General features: G+C 43.7%; 1 protein-coding gene across 2 annotated transcripts; it reads right to left on the minus strand.

The window, feature by feature from the left end:
* Positions 1–771: 771 nt before the first annotated feature.
* Positions 772–15,282, minus strand: LOC308173251 (nitric oxide synthase-interacting protein-like). Of its 2 annotated transcripts, none has more exons than XM_080548252.1 (10): positions 15,086–15,282; positions 14,921–14,996; positions 14,367–14,472; positions 14,092–14,173; positions 13,641–13,776; positions 12,599–12,780; positions 5,654–5,770; positions 4,325–4,395; positions 2,414–2,522; positions 772–1,098 (listed from the first exon to the last, which is right to left on the minus strand). In XM_080548252.1, the coding sequence occupies exons 2-10, from the start codon at positions 14,988–14,990 to the stop codon at positions 1,027–1,029; spliced, it is 945 nt and encodes a 314-aa protein (XP_080404378.1). In that variant the 5' UTR covers positions 14,991–14,996; positions 15,086–15,282; the 3' UTR covers positions 772–1,026. The 2 variants fall into 2 exon arrangements, with proteins under 2 accessions (XP_080404378.1, XP_080404379.1); XM_080548253.1 differs by having other exon boundaries at positions 15,141–15,171.
* Between the last annotated feature and the right edge of the window lie 1,995 nt (positions 15,283–17,277).

Raw genomic sequence — 17,277 nt, forward strand, 5'->3', positions numbered from 1 at the left:
AATGTTTGAATGATGTATTCAAAATGGACAAGAACAATACAATAAGTTGTGTGTTTTAATTAAAACAGATTGTTTGTTCGTTATTGTAACTTAGATGAAGATCAGACCATATTTGAAGACACATTCATACATAAATGCAGGTCATTCCAAAGGATTCACTTACTTGCCACTGTATGTAAATGAGGTATTGCTGTACTTAAAGATGAAGAAATTAGCTAAATGTTCTAAAAACGTGTTTTTTTCCGCTTTGTCATTATGGGGTATTATATGTGGGTTGATGGCAAACAAAGTCTATAACACAACAGAATCTGGAAAAGGTGAAAGGGTGTGAATCCTTTCTGAAGCCACTGTATATAGATATAGATATATATAGCAAAAGCCACTTGAACAGGCTAAATTATTTGTATTCATTTAGATGAAGGAAAGGAAACATTGGGAGTCAGACACTTTAGACTGTGATGCACGCTTGGTGTAAATGTGAAGGAATTGGATAGGTTAAAGAGATGCTACAGGATGTGTGTCGCTAATTCTTCAATTAAGCGTTGATTATGGTTAATTAATGACGAGAAACTATGTTTTAAGTGAAAATATCATAACCAGAATCCCAGTGGAAAACAGTTTTTGGTCTAAATCTAAACTTAATGTGTGTCCAGGAACATCTGGAGCATAGGGGGGAGTGGTCTATTTGGCATAAGTGTCCTGCCGCATGGACAGCATGGTTCAATCATCCAAGCAATAAAACAGATTCTTGGTTTCTGAGTCAATGTAACTTTTATTTGTATAAAATAAAGGACAGATGTTATTAGCCACAGAGTTGGTGTGAAGGTTTGTTTCACTCTGCACGACTGTGTGCGTGTGTGTGTGTGTGTGTGTGTGTGTATGTATGTGTGTGAAAGACAAACATGACATTTTTGTAAGCGTGTTACACAAAACAAAGCATAGAAAATAGCACTCTCCGTCCACTGTCACTCCAATCCTCAATCCTTTCCGCGTTCATCCCAGAATGTCCCCTGTTCCTGTTCCGTCTCACACCATCATTACAGGTCGGGCCTCTTTAGCTTTGAGTGCCACTCCGGAGCCTGCAAACCCTGTTCCTCCCTAAGAGAGGACAAAAGAGAGAATGGTGAAAAAGAGAGGGGGGGTGGTCAGTATTAACAGGGTGGCAGAAAAGTGGGCCAACAGACTGAAGAGGAGAGAATAATATACTCATCTGCACATCATCTGACAAACAAACACGTATGACACAGACAAACACATATGACACAGACAAACACGTATGACACAGACAGACACGTATGACACAGACAAACACGTATGACACAGACAGACACGTATGACACAGACAAACACGTATGACACAGACAAACACGTATGACACAGACAAACACGTATGACACAGACAAACACCTATGACACAGACAAACACATATGACACAGACAGACAAACACGTATGACACAGACAGACAAACACGTATGACACAGACAGACAAACACGTATGACACAGACAGACACGTATGACAGACAGACAGACACGTATGACACAGACAGACACGTATGACACAGACAAGCACGTATGACACAGACAAACACGTATGACACAGACAGACACGTATGACACAGACAAACACGTATGACAGACAGACACATATGACACAGACAAACACGTATGACACAGACAAACACGTATGACACAGACAAACACGTATGACACAGACAAACACGTATGACACAGACAGACACGTATGACACAGACAAACACGTATGACACAGACAAACACGTATGACACAGACAGACACGTATAACACAGACAAACACATATGACACAGACAAACACGTATGACAGACAGACACATATGACACAGACAGACACGAATGACACAGACAGACACGTATGACACAGACAGACACGTATGACACAGACAGACACGTATGACAGACAGACAGACATGTATGACAGACAGACACGTATGACACAGACAGACACGTATGACACAGACAAACATGTATGACACAGACAAACACGTATGACACAGACAAACACGTATGACACAGGCAGACATGTATGACACAGACAGACACGTATGACAGACAGACAAACACGTATGACAGACAGACACGTATGACAGACAGACACGTATGACACAGACAGACACGTATGACACAGACAGACACGTATGACAGACAGACACGTATGACACAGACAGACACGTATGACACAGACAGACACGTATGACACAGACAGACACGTATGACACAGACAGACACGTATGACACAGACAAACACGTATGACACAGACAGACACGTATGACACAGACAAACACGTATGACACAGACAAACACGTATGACACAGACAAACACGTATGACACAGACAGACAGACACGTTTGACACAGACACAAAGTTGCTCACTCGCTGCAGTGGTATGATGTCCCTGTCGGTGAGTTTGTCTCCGGTCACGGGGTCAGTCATGTCCTTCCTGATTAGCCTCTCCACACACTCCTGAGTCACCACGGCCCCGCTGAGAGAGAGAGAGAGAGAGAGAGGGGGGGGGGGGGGGCGAGAGAGACAGACAGAGCAGAGAGAGATGGAGACAGAGAGAGAGAGAGGGAGAGGGAGGGGGGGAGATGGAGAGGGGGGGTGAGAGAGAGGGGAGGGAGAGAGAAAGGGAGAGGGAGAGAGGTAGAGAGAGAGAGATGGAGAGAGAGAGAAAGGGGGGGGAGAGACGTTAACATGACCATAGAGCTCGCGCTACAGATGGCAGCAGTGTGATGGCCTAGAGCGAATGAAGGTGCAGACACATGGGACATGTAGAGGGTCTCTATGGGATATGTAGAGGGTCTCTATGGGATATGTAGAGGGTCTCTATGGGATATGTAGAGAGTCTCTATGGGATATGTAGAGGGTCTCTGTACTCAGACACATGGGACATGTAGAGGGTCTCTATGGGACATGTAGAGCAGGGCTTAAAGTGGGAAAAAATCCTGTGCCTGAAACTTTTTCTTGGGGAGGGGGGTCACAGTTTGAGATATTGGGAGAGCAGGTACAGAAGACAGCTTCTTGTCTCAATGTTAAAATGCATTAATACTGTTTTATACTCAATACACAATAAAATAATATATTTAGATTAAAAAAAAACCTGATTAAATCACTTAAGGCCAAACTGATTGCATCACTTATTAAGCCACTATCACTATAACAATAGATCAATAGATCTACATCAAGTAGAATACTGATGACTAGTGACCAGTCAAGACCATTGGACTCCAGGATATCTTTGAGCTCCTGCATGAGGGCTGACGAGTTGGCGATGTTTACTTTCCTGCTGGCTAGGTGTTGTGTTGTTACTTTGGCCAGATCATCATCAAAAAAACGAACAAGGACATTGAGGATTTTGTCCATGTTAAGATTAGTAGCTTCGTCGATATTCATTGAAAACTTTGCTTTTTTAAGCTTTTCACACAGCAGTTTTTTAAATTCCGGGGCAAGGCCATGTGTGTTTAAATAGCTGGCGTGCTGATTGGAAATGGACAGCTTTGTCAGTGCATTTTTGTCTTCTGATAGCTTCTTTCACAAATCGACCAGTGGCTGAGCCATTGTGAAAGACAGATCATGTTCAGCAATAAACGCGCACACTCGGATCTTTTGCTCGCAAACACGGTCGGTCATTGAAGATGAAGTGGTAGGCTACCTGTAGCCGTCGCTCCCGGCAAGGTTGTTGTATGAGCAAGCGCTCGAACCGAAGCTTGGTGACCGGGATCTGAGGCATGTCGAGCAATAACCTTCTTCCCACTACTGCCGTTGACGAGTTTCTTTGAGCACGGCGTACAGAAACAAGCACCCGGCACCCTCAGTTTGAGGCACCACGTCCCATAAGGCTTCCCGTCACTACTCTCCTCTATCCATGCCCAGCGCCATTTATTCCTTACTCCTCGTTCTAGTATAGCTGTGTCTTCGCCAGGTTTAAGAAACTTGGCTTCCATTTTAATAGACTCTAACTAAAGTTAGCGGGCTGCTAAAAGCGAACGTCTCTAAAAGCTAACATTACACTCATTCAAACTTCTTAAGACCCGCCCCACTACTCTGCCTCCGATTGGCTAGAAGTCGTTGGTTGGCTTGAGCAATGTGATACCATTGGTAGGCGGAACTGTCTCTTTGCTGAAGATGACTCTTTAAATTACGATGTAAACAAATAGCATGTGATTTTTTAAATAATTTTTTTGTTCAAAATTCCCCCGCGCCGGAAATCCGGCACCGTGCCGGAGAACTTTAAGCCCTGTGTAGAGGGTCTCTATGGGACATGTAGAGGGTCTCTGTACTCACGAGGGTTTGAGGACAGAGCAGGGGACACTGTTTCCCAGGGTGTCCTTGGTCACAGCGCACACATACCTGTCCTGGAGAGAGAAGAGGGCATGTCACCAGAGGACACACAGACAGTCATAATAATAATAATGCTCTGGGCACAGGGTCAGCCATAGTCAGCGCCCCTGGAGCAATTAGGGGCAGGGCTCGACAGTGCGACTGTTTTGGTCGCATTTGCGAGTGAATATATTTCTGTGCGACTTGGAAATACATTCAATCGCACCAGTGCGACTAACTGCTGAACTACTGTCATGCGCAGTCAAACCTATGTGTATAAGCGATGAGGGAATGAAAACAGTGAACAGAAACGCGTGTCGCAGAAATGCTTCACGCGAGTCCTATATGCTTAAAATGCGCATAATGGGTATATGGGATACAGCTCTCATAGTTCGTAGCGCTGTGTTTTGTTAGCCGCTAGCTGCTAGCAGCGGTTGCTTCCGGTTTCATTACAAAGAGGTTAACCCTATATGTGCCTGATGTCTAACATTCAAATGACTCTAACTTCATCTTTTTTCGGATTTCAATGTATGACACATCATTTGAAAGTTTATGATCCGTAGTTCCAATCCACAACACGTCACATTTGAAAGTGTTTCTGTAATTTTTTTACATTTGAAAGTGTTTTGTTTATATATATTTATATTATACAATTTACCAGTCATATTCTGGAATGTGTCTAAATGTTAAAGTTCCATAAGTATAAGCAAAATAAAGTAACAGTTTGTAAATAAATAGTAGCATTTGAAACAAACAAAAAAAACGAACCGTGAACCGTGACCCAAAAACCGAGGTTCATACCGAACCGTGGGCCAACTGAAATTAAGATTCTTACTTCCCCTTTACATTGTGTGAGTCTCCATTTTTATTACGGCCAAGAGCCGGTTATGATCATTTTGATATGTTATGATTATGATAATTTGTTGTCGTTGTTGACGAAAATTGCGCAATTTTCATTGTGCTACTGAAATTCTTGGTGTGCTACTAAATTTTTCAACATGGTAGCACAGTGCTACCTGGGGAAAAGGTAAGCGTCAAGCCCTGAGGGGGTTAAGTGCCTTGCTCAAGGGCACACGCAGCTCCCTCCTGAGGGCGGGGATCGAACCAGCGACCTCCCCGTTTTGCTAGCCGGCCCTCTATAGCCTCTAGGCTTGTGTACCTTTAAAGCTGTTGTCGCAGTTTTGGGAATTCTGCGAAAACCTGCACCGCTTACTTCACCACCTGGGTGTGATATCTTTTTTTAAAAATTGTATTTATTTTTTGACATGAAACGTTGAGGCTGCTAGCACCGACCTGGCGTGTGAGGAGGGCCGTCCGGCTCAGGCTGGGGTCCAGCGGGGTGAAGCGCACCGTGATCAGCTCGTTCATCTTCAGAGGCCGGCCCGACATGGGACACACCACCGTCTTACTCTGGGGGGGGGGTGACAGAGGAGAATTAGAGGGGAGAGAGAGAGAGAGAGAGAGAGAGATACATAGAGAGAGAGATAGAGAGATACAGAGAGAGATACATAGAGAGAGAGATACAGAGAGAGAGATACATAGAGAGAGATACATAGAGCGAGAGAGAGAGAGACAGAGAGAGATAGAAATACAGAGAGAAAGATACAGAGAGAGAGAGATACAGAGAAGAGAAATACCGCGACAGAGAGAGAGAGATACAGAAAGAGAGATACATAGAGAGATATATACAGTATATATATATATATATATATATATATACAGTGGGGAGAACAAGTATTTGATACACTGCTGATTTTGCAGGTTTTCCCACTTAGAAAGAATGTAGAGGTCTGTAATTTTTTATCATAGGTACACTTCAACTGTGAGAGACGGAATCTAAAACAAAAATCCAGAAAATCACATTGTATGACTTTTAAATAATTAATTTGCATTTTATTGTATGAAATAAGTATTTGATCACCTACCAACCAGTAATAATTCCGGCTCTCACAGACCTGTTAGTTTTTCTTTAAGAAGCCCTCCTATTCTCCACTCATTACCTGTATTACCGTAACTGCACCAGTTTGAACTCGTTACCTTTATAAAAGACACCTCTCCACACACTCAATCAATCAGACCCCAACCTCTCCACAATGGGCAAGACCAAAGAGCTTTCTAAGGACATCAGGGACAAAATTGTAGACCTGCACAAGGCTGGGATGGGCTACAGGACAATAGGGAAGCAGCTTGGTGAGAAGGCAACAACTGTTGGCGCAATTATTAGAAAATGGAAGAAATTTAAGATGACGGTCAATCTCCCTCGGTCTGGGGCTCCATGCAAGATCTCACCTCGTGGGGCATCAATGATCATAAGAAAGGTGAGGGATCAGCCCAGAACTACACGGCAGGACCTGGTCAATGACCTGAAGAGAGCTGGGACCACAGTCTCAAAGAAAACTATCAGTAACACACTACGCCGTCAGGGATTAAAATCCTGTAGCGCACGCAAGGTCCCCCTGCTCAAGCCAGCGCATGTCCAGGCCCGTCTGAGGTTTGCCAATGATCATCTGGATGATCCAGAGGAGGAATGGGAGAAGGTCATGTGGTCTGATGAGACCAAAATAGAGCTTTTGGCATAAACTCCACTCGCCGTGTTTGGAGGAAGAAGAAGGATTAGTACAACCCCAAGAACACCATCCCAACCGTGAAGCATGGAGGTGGAAACATAATTCTTTGGGGATGCTTTTCTGCAAAGGGGACAGGACGAACGCACCGTATTGAGGGGAGGATGGATGGGGCCAAGTATCGCGAGATCTTGGCCAATAACCTCCTTCCCTCAGTAAGAGCATTGAAGATGGGTCGTGGCTGGGTCTTCCAGCATGACAACGACCCGAAACACACAGCCAGGGCAACTAAGGAGTGGCTCCGTAAGAAGCATCTCAAGGTCCTGGAGTGGCCTAGCCAGTCTCCAGACCTGAACCCAATAGAAAATCTTTGGAGGGAGCTGAAAGTCCGTGTTGCCCAGCGACAGCCCCGAAACCTGAAGGATCTGGAGAAGATCTGTATGGAGGAGTGGGCCCAAATCCCTGCTGCAGTGTGTGCAAACCTGGTCAAGAACTACAGGAAACGTCTGATCTCTGTAATTGCAAACAAAGGTTTCTTTACCAAATATTAAGTTCTGTTTTTCTGATGTATCAAATACTTATTTCATACAATAAAATGCTAATTAATTACTTTAAAATCATACAATTTGATTTTCTGGATTCTTTTTTTTAGATTCTGTCTCTCACAGTTGAAGTGTACCTATGATAAAAATTACAGACCTCTACATTCTTTCTAAGTGGGAAAACGTGCAAAATCAGCAGTGTATCAAATACTTGTTCTCCCCACTGTATATATATATATATAGAGAGAGAGAGACCACTGTCTTACTCTGGGGGAGCGACAGAGGAGAATTAGAGGGGGGGAGAGAGAGAGATACATAGACAGAAAGAGAGAGAGAGATACATAGAGAGAGAGGGGGAGGGGGGTGGGGGCAAAGTGAAGGAGAGTTGCTTTCTAAACAGGGGGGGGGACTGTGTCGGATTATTGGATTGTCAACGTTCCGCTGCTCCTGCTAGTGGATGAGCTAATGTGAACCTGAATGAAGTGTCTGAAGAGAGAGACCACATCCTGACCTCAGTGGGATTACTATTGATCTTGTATTCTGCTGCAATGCCAATGTCGAATGAACCTGAACCTAAGAATGTTACTCTTGTGTACCCGTACATTGAGGTAATAAAAAGCGATTCTGATTCTGATAACAGCTAAGGAGGAGAGAGACAGAGCAAACAGACAGGGAACACCATGACATGAACATTTGGACTAAACATGCTGGAGGAAGACAAACACCAGGGAATGAGGAGAGAGGGTTATGGGGGACACGGGAGCAGGGGGGAAAATTCTATATTGAATGAGTCCAAAGCATTGCAAATACATACATCTACATAGCAGCAAAAAGGGTTCTACGTGGAACCATGAAGGGAACTCTAACAGGGGCCTGGCAAAGAACCCTTTTCTGGTTCAAGGTGGCACCTGTTTTTATTTAGGAATAGATGATTGCACCTTACATAAGTAATGCAACAGTGAAGCATGTTTTCTTCTTTTGACTCTATAGTCTAAAAGTTTGGCATTTTGAAACCAAACAAGTACTGAGGTTAACGTAGAGATTCTCCGCTTTCATTTGATATTTGTGTACATATTGCTTTCACCATTTAGAAATGACAACACTTTTTATACACAGTCCCCCCCCCCCCCCCTATTTTAGGGCACCACAAGTAATGGGACCATTGGCTTGACAGTGTGTCTCTGGCAAGTCAAGTGTGGTCGGTCACAGTGGCGTAGCGGACGGGCCCGCAAGCGACGCACCGCGGGGGGGCCCCAGCCACTAGGGGGCCCCCTAACATTGGATCCCAATTTTTTTTTTTTTTTTTTTATAATTTAAAAATATATAAAATAAAGAAAATAAGTGGCCCTTCATTGTGTCAACCTTAATTTTAATATATAGGCCTATATTAAAAAAGATATACATAGTTAGCCGTATCCAATAGCAACATGACTTTGACGTCACACGTAGGCAGCGAGACACAAGGAAAATGAGCAAGCGAAAATACAATACAAAGTACAATAAGCATTCTTTAGGTGGTGGTAGATTCTCTATTCGGACATTATAGCCGCTATATGTGGGACTGTCGGTCCGATATTGTAAAAAAATCTAATAAAAAATGTATGTTTACGGAAGTACATGTCTCAAGTATTATCTCGGCGGTTAGTCGAGTGAAAGAAAAACAACATACAGATGATAATTCACACAATATAATACCACGAAAGCGTACAGCACTAAACAATAACATTTATTTGGGCAGCATCATACTCAAACTCAGGCAGAAGTACATACTGTAATTCAGCATGATTAGGCTATATATAGCTGTTTCTTTTTTCTATTCTACTATTCGAATCTACTTCTGCTGTCTGCGTCTCCCTGGGTATTCCTAGACCAGATGGCAAACAGTAAAGAAATGCCACAATATACCAATATACGAGATGTCCAACAAAGGATTTGACTAACCCTGGCCAATTTTACGCAACAAGTAGACTCTGATGCAGCGGAGACAGGGTTGCCAGATGGGCTGGTTTTTGGTGGATTTAGAAGTGTTTAGATTGGTTAGGTTGGAAATTCTCAATCCCATCTGGCAACCCTTAGCGGAGAGTCTACAGATATGTTTACAGATATCACATTGCTGTGCACACCACACTTTGTTAAAAGAAATAAAGCTTGTACTATTCTACTTATAATACATTCTACTGATGTAGTGTAGTCTACCATTTGGTTTTAGTTATAGGCTATTGCTCTCACTTGTTTGTACCTTTTGCTAAGTCAAGCATTTAGAATGTAGAGTGCATATTGCGAAATTTCGCAACGTCAATAACGCATCGGCCTCTAAAAAACGCAATTTTTTATTTTTTTTTTACTCCGTTGCGAAAGGGCCCCCGCCGCCACCTTGCGGGGGGGCCCCGGGATTTTGCGCTACGCCACTGGTCGGTCATGTCATGTGTGCAGGCAGAAGAGAGTCAATGTCTAGTATTGGTTCTAGGCTTTGCGTTTGCCTTTGGTAAATGGACTGACTTATATAGCGCCTTTATCCAAAGCGCTTTACAACGGCCTCTCATTCACCCATTCACACACCAATGGCGGCAAGCCACCTATGCAAGGTGCCAGCCCGCTCACTGGGAGCAATTTGGGGTTCAGTGTCTTGCCCAAGGACACTTCGACATGTGGCCAGCCGGGGGGCTCCAACCGCCAATCAGCCAACCTTGCGATCATTAGACTGTGGCTCTACCTCCTGCTCCACAGCCGCCCCATTTGCAGTCAGCTTTTGGTGTCGGTCCACATCAGGACCAAAGCGGTGTCAATGAAAGCATACAGGCTGGTAGGCCAAGGAAGACTTCTACAGTGACTGAAGAATGCCCTAAAAGAACTGTCCTATAGGTCAGGAACACTGTCCAGGAAGTAGGCGTGAATGTCTCAAGAGACGACCCTTCACAGTATAAGTCACCAGCTGAACTACAGAGGCTTCACTCCAAAGGTCAGGTCAGGTCAGTATACAGAGGTCTGGATAAATGTGTTGTGGACAGATAAGATGAATATCACCACGTACCAGAGTGATTGCAAGTAGAAAAGTTTGGAGAAAAAAAGGAATGTACCCAGTCTACCAACTCATCAGCATACAAACTCATCTGTGAGACACGGTTGTTATGACTTTGGCCCTTGTATTGCTGCCACTAGAACTGGCTAACATTCATTTATGATGTAACTGCTGACAGCAGCAGAATGCATTCTGAAGTACACAGAAACATCCTGTCGGCTCCAGTACAAGCAAATGCCTCCAGATTCACTGCACAGCAGGACAATGACCCCAAACACACTGCCAGAGCAACTAGGGAGTTTTTCAGGGACAATAAGTGGAAAGTTCTTGACTGGCGGAGTCAATCTTGAGATTTTAAATCCAATTAAACATGCATTTAATTTCCTGATGATAAGATTTTAGGCAAAAGAAACAACAACTGAAGACGGCTGCAGCAGAGGCCTGGCAGAGCATCACCAGACTAGATATCGAATATCTGGTGGGGTCAATGTCTTCATTGCATGCAAAAGATTATCGGCCAAATACTAAACATGAGTCCTTAATTCGGACATGATCTTAATCTGTCCAATTTCTTTTGGTGTCCCGTGTATAAAGAATTCTCAAGTCATTTCTAAATGCTGAAACCAACATGTAGCCTACACAAATACCATCAAATAAAAACTAGGGATGCACGATACCGTATATATTTTTTCCAACCGATACCGATAACCGATGTTTACCCGCTTCTTGTGGCCGATAACCGATATGAGAACAGATATAATATATAACAAGCATAACCCAAAAAAATCGCTATTATGGCGATGTGCTGTGCCTATGCTGTTCCTCAGTCCAGCGCTTCATCATCCCCCTTCTAGAACTGCCATCTCCCCTTTCCATCCCTTATGTCATTTTATCAATGAACATTGTATTACTGTTATTTCAACATTTAAGCCTCTTTCACACATAGTTCCCTGTAACTTCAATGGAATCCCAAGCTGTGCCGTCCAGCCATTTTCGCCGTTCACTCATGAGTCATATGCCGGTAGATTCGCGTCTTGCTCCCTTTAACACGTCTCTGTTTCCCTGGTTGCGAGATCTAAACTACTAGAACTGAAAGCGGCAGGTAACATCCATATGCTGTATATATACATACATATATTTGATTACCAGCAAGACACCGGAGCACTCGTATCTATAACAAACGCGGAGATTGTATGAGCCCCGCGTCAGTCAGCCTTTCCGTAGAAATACATCGCTCCGTTATATATCTAACGTTACATGTTTTAAGGCTGATCTGTGCATGATAGTGCTGCATTATGTTGATCTATTTATATCGATCTATTCTTGCCAATTCCTTATTACCAGTGGAAAGGGGGAAGGCTAAAACACTTTGAATGGAATAGATAGGACTTTCCGTTCAATGGAGGAAGCATGATACTCGCTCAGAGTTCATCTCGCTTTCACCCCCGTTGATGTATTAAACAATCTAAGCAATCTAATCAGAGCAGTTGTTATTATGTAATATTATTGATGGATGTGCCATTTTTGATGGAGAGCAGTGAGCGGATGACTGGATGTGAGCATGTATTTGACTAATGCCGATAGATTCGCGTCGCAGGCGCAGCATCATGAGCGTGACAACCGGAACCGGAAATATTTCCGGCTTCATATTATACAAATTTAATAAAACCGATAAATATTTAATAACATTAATTTCCCAATATCGGCGGCGATAATATCGTGCATCCCTTAACTTTAATTAAATGAGTTGACTCTTCAAATGGTAAATGGACTGACTTATATAGCTCCTTATTCCAAAGCGCTTTACAATGGCCTCTCATTCACCCATTCACACACACATTCACACACCAATGGCGGCAAGCTACCATGCAGGGCACCGGCCCGCTCATTGGGAGCAGTTTGGGGTTCAGTGTCTTGCCCAAAGACACTTCGACATGTGGCCAGTCGGGGCTCGAACCGCCGACCTTGCGATCATTAGACGCCGACGTGACCTCCTGCACCACAGCCGCCCCTGTAAAGAAAAAATGCCCTAAAAACATTTCTATATAGAAAGCACACAAAGGCCAACTCTCGGTCCGGATTAAACCCAGACTTTAATGACGCTCCGACTCACCGGTTTCTTCAGTACAGCGGGTTTGGCCTCAGGTGTGAGGCTGGGGATCCAGAAGCTGGGGAGAGCCTGGTCGTCGCTGGTGACAGAGTAGGAGGAGGAGGAGTCAGCTTTGGACGAGCTAGCCGACCCACTAGCGGACCCACCAGCAGTGCTCTTGCTGTCTTTGGGATCTTTGGCCTGGCCTGGAGAAACGGGGTAATTAGGTTCATGTAATGACAGTACCCCAATGTAAATAATGGGACAGGGAAGCATTTTCTCTACTCTTGGCTCTGCACGCCAAAAGGTTTGGATGATAAGATGCTACGCAAAAAAAGACCTAAGAACAAACAGCAACTGAAGATGGCTGCAATACAGGCCTGGCAGAGCATCACCAGAGAAGCTGACTTGTCACCAATGTCTGGTGGGGTCACAGACAGGCAGCTATTGCATGCAAAGGATAGTCGACCAAATACTAAACAAATACTAACACATTTATTTTTGTTTTTCAATTTCACAACTCAGTCCCATTACTTTTGGATATTAGGAGTATAGAGCCAAAAAGAAGAAAAAAATCTTCACTGTCCCATTACTTACGCAGGGCACTGTACAGTATACCCTTCTTAGGTAGGGTAATATAGCCATGGTTTGGGTTGCTATCTTAGTCCTTGATAAGCTCCACTAGGTTTTGAGTGTGTAGTAGTAGTGTATGTGACAGACCCCAATCTATCAAGAAGGTCTGTGAATTGCAGTGGAATACCAAAGCATTCCGACATATGTGACGGGTAGGTTTGTGCTTTTGCCATTCTGCAATGCTGTGAGATTTCTCTACTGGGTCATTTGATAAACCACAATGCACCATCACACGTGCTCACACACTAACCAGTGGAAATGGGTAGGACGGGCTCATGGTAACGGACGGAGGAACGGCATTAAACACGTGTTTGATGTTGTTCCTCACTCCGTTTCATCCATAACAAAGAGCCTTTCCTACCCCATTTCTCCATCCACCATTGACTCCACCGATAAAACACACAACACACACACACACACACACAGTACGAACCAGAAGTGAAAGGGTTGATAGGCTTGGAGACAATGCTGTTCTCCCTGGTCTTGAAGCGCTCTGCCCTCTCTCTCTCCTCTGACTTGGACTCCAGCTGGCTGTCACTCTTCTGAGCTTGTTTCTGCTTCTCGAAGGCCTAAGTCAGAGACAAGAGGGAGATGAGAGATGAGAAGAGACAGGTACAGACAGACTTCATTGCATAGGGCTACTAGTTACTGTTCATTTGCATGTGTCGCATTACCGAGGCAAACTGTTAGTATGCAGGAATGTAGCGGTCGAAAAGAGGTAGGGCAACTTTGTTAAACTGCTTATTATTAGCCGTCAACAGGTGGGTAAATGCTCTTCACCACAACGACAAATGTTTGCACACAGTGTTCATGCTCCATTCCATCCCTGTTAGTTGGGCAAATATTCAGAGATGCAGCACCTGTAAAAACAGTCAGACACTTACCTTCATTTTCTTGGCAATATCTGTCTTCTGGTGGAGTATGTACTCCAGAATGGCCTGTTTCTCATATATGTACCCATCTGGACTGAAGATTTTTAAAAAAAAAGCAAACACACAGCTTTTAGAACCCATAGCCCATACACACAAAAGGCACATAGGCTTAGCCTATATCTTCACAAACAGGTAGTAGGGAAATGTGAAGAGTACTCAGTGGCCAGAACTACAAGTAAGAACTACAACGGAATCAGGAGAGAGACCCCCCCCTGGTGCTGACTTACGTCACAACGGGGTCCCTGCACGTCTGGAGAGAGAGGCAGCAGCAGTCAAAGTCTTTGATTGCATCCTTGCCCAAACGTATACTTTGTGTCCCATAACCAGATGACGCTGGGGGGAAGGTGAAGGGGAGACTCAGAGTGGGAGACTACCAAATAATTCACTTCTGACATGGCCAACGTGATGAGGCAAAAAAACATCATTAATCAGCCTTCATTCATATTCCGACCGATCGCATTATTGCCCCTGCAATACCAGTTTGCTCTTGTTTGTTTGGTCTTCATTCTGAATCTCACAGAATGGATACTGTTATAGAGTGGGATACATACATCTGACCACTAGGGGCAGTAGTGCCATTGCGGTATACAGTAGCTTAATGGTAATAGCATTTTCTTTTTGTTCTTCTTTGAGTTTTTTTGAGTTTGGGGCCCATCTGAAAGAGTGAAACTGATAAATGCACGCCACACCCTGGCTCATAGGGCCTACTCACAGCTAGGAAACGAGTACAGAACACGACCGCATTAGCACCAAGAACTAGACATGTCATTAAAAAACTCACCCGTGTCCTTCCTTTTCTCGTGGTACGTGTAAACGGCTCCTGCCGTGCAATTTTTCCCATGTCGCGTCATTTTTGGCTAGGAGACATGAAACATGATCAAATATCATAATAAACATAATAACATTTCATCTGCTTTCTCTCTACTGGCAATGTAGCATCGTTTACCTAGCTGCTAGCTAACAAGCGAACACAGTCCAGCTGTTCTGCCAAACACGCAAACTAACGGGAAAAGGGTGGAACAAGGAGCTAAATCAAAGCTGGAACTGCCACAGTAGCTATACAATCTTGCTATATAAACACACTAAGCTGCAATGTTTCTTATTTTGAAGCTATGGCAGCCATAAAGTGCATCCCTCCGGAAGTTGTTTGAGTATGTTTTGTAGTATCAGTCAAACAAGTCCGACGGCGTCTGCCACGGTGATACCGTTCCGCACTGATATTTCTTAGGTTAGATGTAAATACTAACTGGCTTATATCCAACGTGGCTTATATCCACTTTTGGAAGTTTGGTCCCCTTTAAAACTAAGAATTTCATGGAGTAAAACATGTTACAATGAAGCTCTGTTAGCAGTTATTGAAGCATCGCAAGTGGCAGTATTGGCCAGCCGCCACTGGTATATAGCATATAGTATAGTAAACATCTAAATGAATCTACTGGGAGCAGTCTACTAGCAGTGTGCAGACTCTACTTCTTTGTATTGTAGTATACAGTAGTTATGCTACCTGCAAGAACTTCAATCCACTTTCAGCCCTGGCTATTTCCCCCCTTTGATGGCATATGACGTCGGAAATTTAACTAAAGTTCAGCCGCAAAGTTGTTCTATATCAGTGCAGACTGGCAGGGTAGGAGCACAGGTTGCATAGGTTAGAGCACCGTTATTCTGTCATGGTCTGATAATGAAGCATTGTTCTTTTTTATTTGATGACTTGTTTGATCCATTGATAGCGTAAAACGTAAGTTGTGAATGAATCGGGAGCGTCAATGCTTTTCTATGATACTACTGATGACGTATCAGGGTCTTGAAGGGTTGTCCCATTTCATAGGGAAAGATTTTAACCACTATGGCTTGTGGCTCTGTTCCGAGGCCTTGGCTCAAAAGCGAGTGGCACTCGAAAACGAGCCATAGGGGTAGAAAAGGGAATCGGGATTGGGCCCAGACCCGTCACCAGGGCCCAGTCTAATATCAGCCACGTGTGGGGGGTCATTGGTAAAGTGAGATACAATCAGTTGAGCTTACTTGGGAGTGGGTGGTGGGAGTGCAGTGAACAAAACCTCTCTGAAAGCCCATTATAAATCTTTGCCCATGTTCTAAATATTGTTTCAGCCCCTGAGCTCAGAGAAGTTGCAGACTTTTGTAACCTATCCAAGCCATGGCTGGTTATGATACAATTATTTATCACTTATCTCAACTGCAAAGTTTATACAATGGTTGGCTTTTTAAACCTGATAGGCTCCTTGCCTTTTACATTTTAAAGCATTGAGTGCCCTCTGCTGGTGGAATAACAGCAGTCATTCCTTACATCAGCAACAGTTGGGAAAGAAAGTTATGGAATAGGTTGTTTGCCAGTGATGAAGAGGAGGGTAAACCCAAGTAAACTATGTTTACCCCACCTTTCTATTTTGGTGAATAGGGTTTAGCTTTAGCTTAGGGCTAGGTCATTTGCAGTTTACCCACCTATTCAATCCATGGTTTTCAGGGTTTACTCACCAGGCTGTACATCCCTGCTATTTACAGTCTATGGGAAAAGGTCAGATATAGTTGTATCCATGGGCTTGCTAATCAGTCATAGAACATATTAACACCTGACAGGTCACCATAGAATGGTTTTATGACCTAAAGGCTATGGCAGGCAGTGGTGGGATTGCTTATATGTCAAAATCTCTATGGTTTCTATAATTATATGGATAATGAAACCATGCAGTTGTATTCTCTCTTTTTTTCTCTCTTTTTTTTATGTCTGGCTTTGATTGATAAATTGATTGGAGAAATATGTATACAGCAGTACTATATCATTTATTTACCTAAGAGTGATATTAATTCAATAGAATCTTGGCGTTCTGTGCTGTTTTCTCGGAGGACATTTGAGGAAAAAAAATATATTATTTCAAGAGAACGTCCAACTCCTGAACTTGCCATCACAAAAAACAACGAAGAGTTTCGTTCGTCACTTTCAAGCTAGTAGCACATATGAAAAACATGGCTAGCTGGCTGCCCAGAGGTTAGCAAACGGTTTTGTTGGCCATGTCTCCTTTATTCTACTGAACACACCGTCTGGACCACGACAGGCTGTGGCGATTTAAACAACCTCCAACTACCACTATGACTAAGCATGAGCGTGCCTCTTCCCACATGAAT

This window comes from Nansenia antarctica (assembly GCF_963989245.1).
Source record: "Nansenia antarctica genome assembly, chromosome: 1".
Taxonomy (NCBI): domain Eukaryota; kingdom Metazoa; phylum Chordata; class Actinopteri; order Argentiniformes; family Microstomatidae; genus Nansenia; species Nansenia antarctica.

Excerpts from the sequence above, each read along its gene's own strand:
- LOC308173251 (XM_080548252.1), bottom strand. The coding sequence starts at position 14,990 with ATGACGCGACATGGGAAAAATTGCACGGCAGGAGCCGTTTACACGTAC. Across the intron at positions 14,473-14,920 it reads CGAGAAAAGGAAGGACACGG|CGTCATCTGGTTATGGGACA; the intron begins GTGAGTTTTTTA and ends CCTTCCCCCCAG. Across the intron at positions 14,174-14,366 it reads TGCAGGGACCCCGTTGTGAC|TCCAGATGGGTACATATATG; the intron begins GTAAGTCAGCAC and ends AAAAATCTTCAG.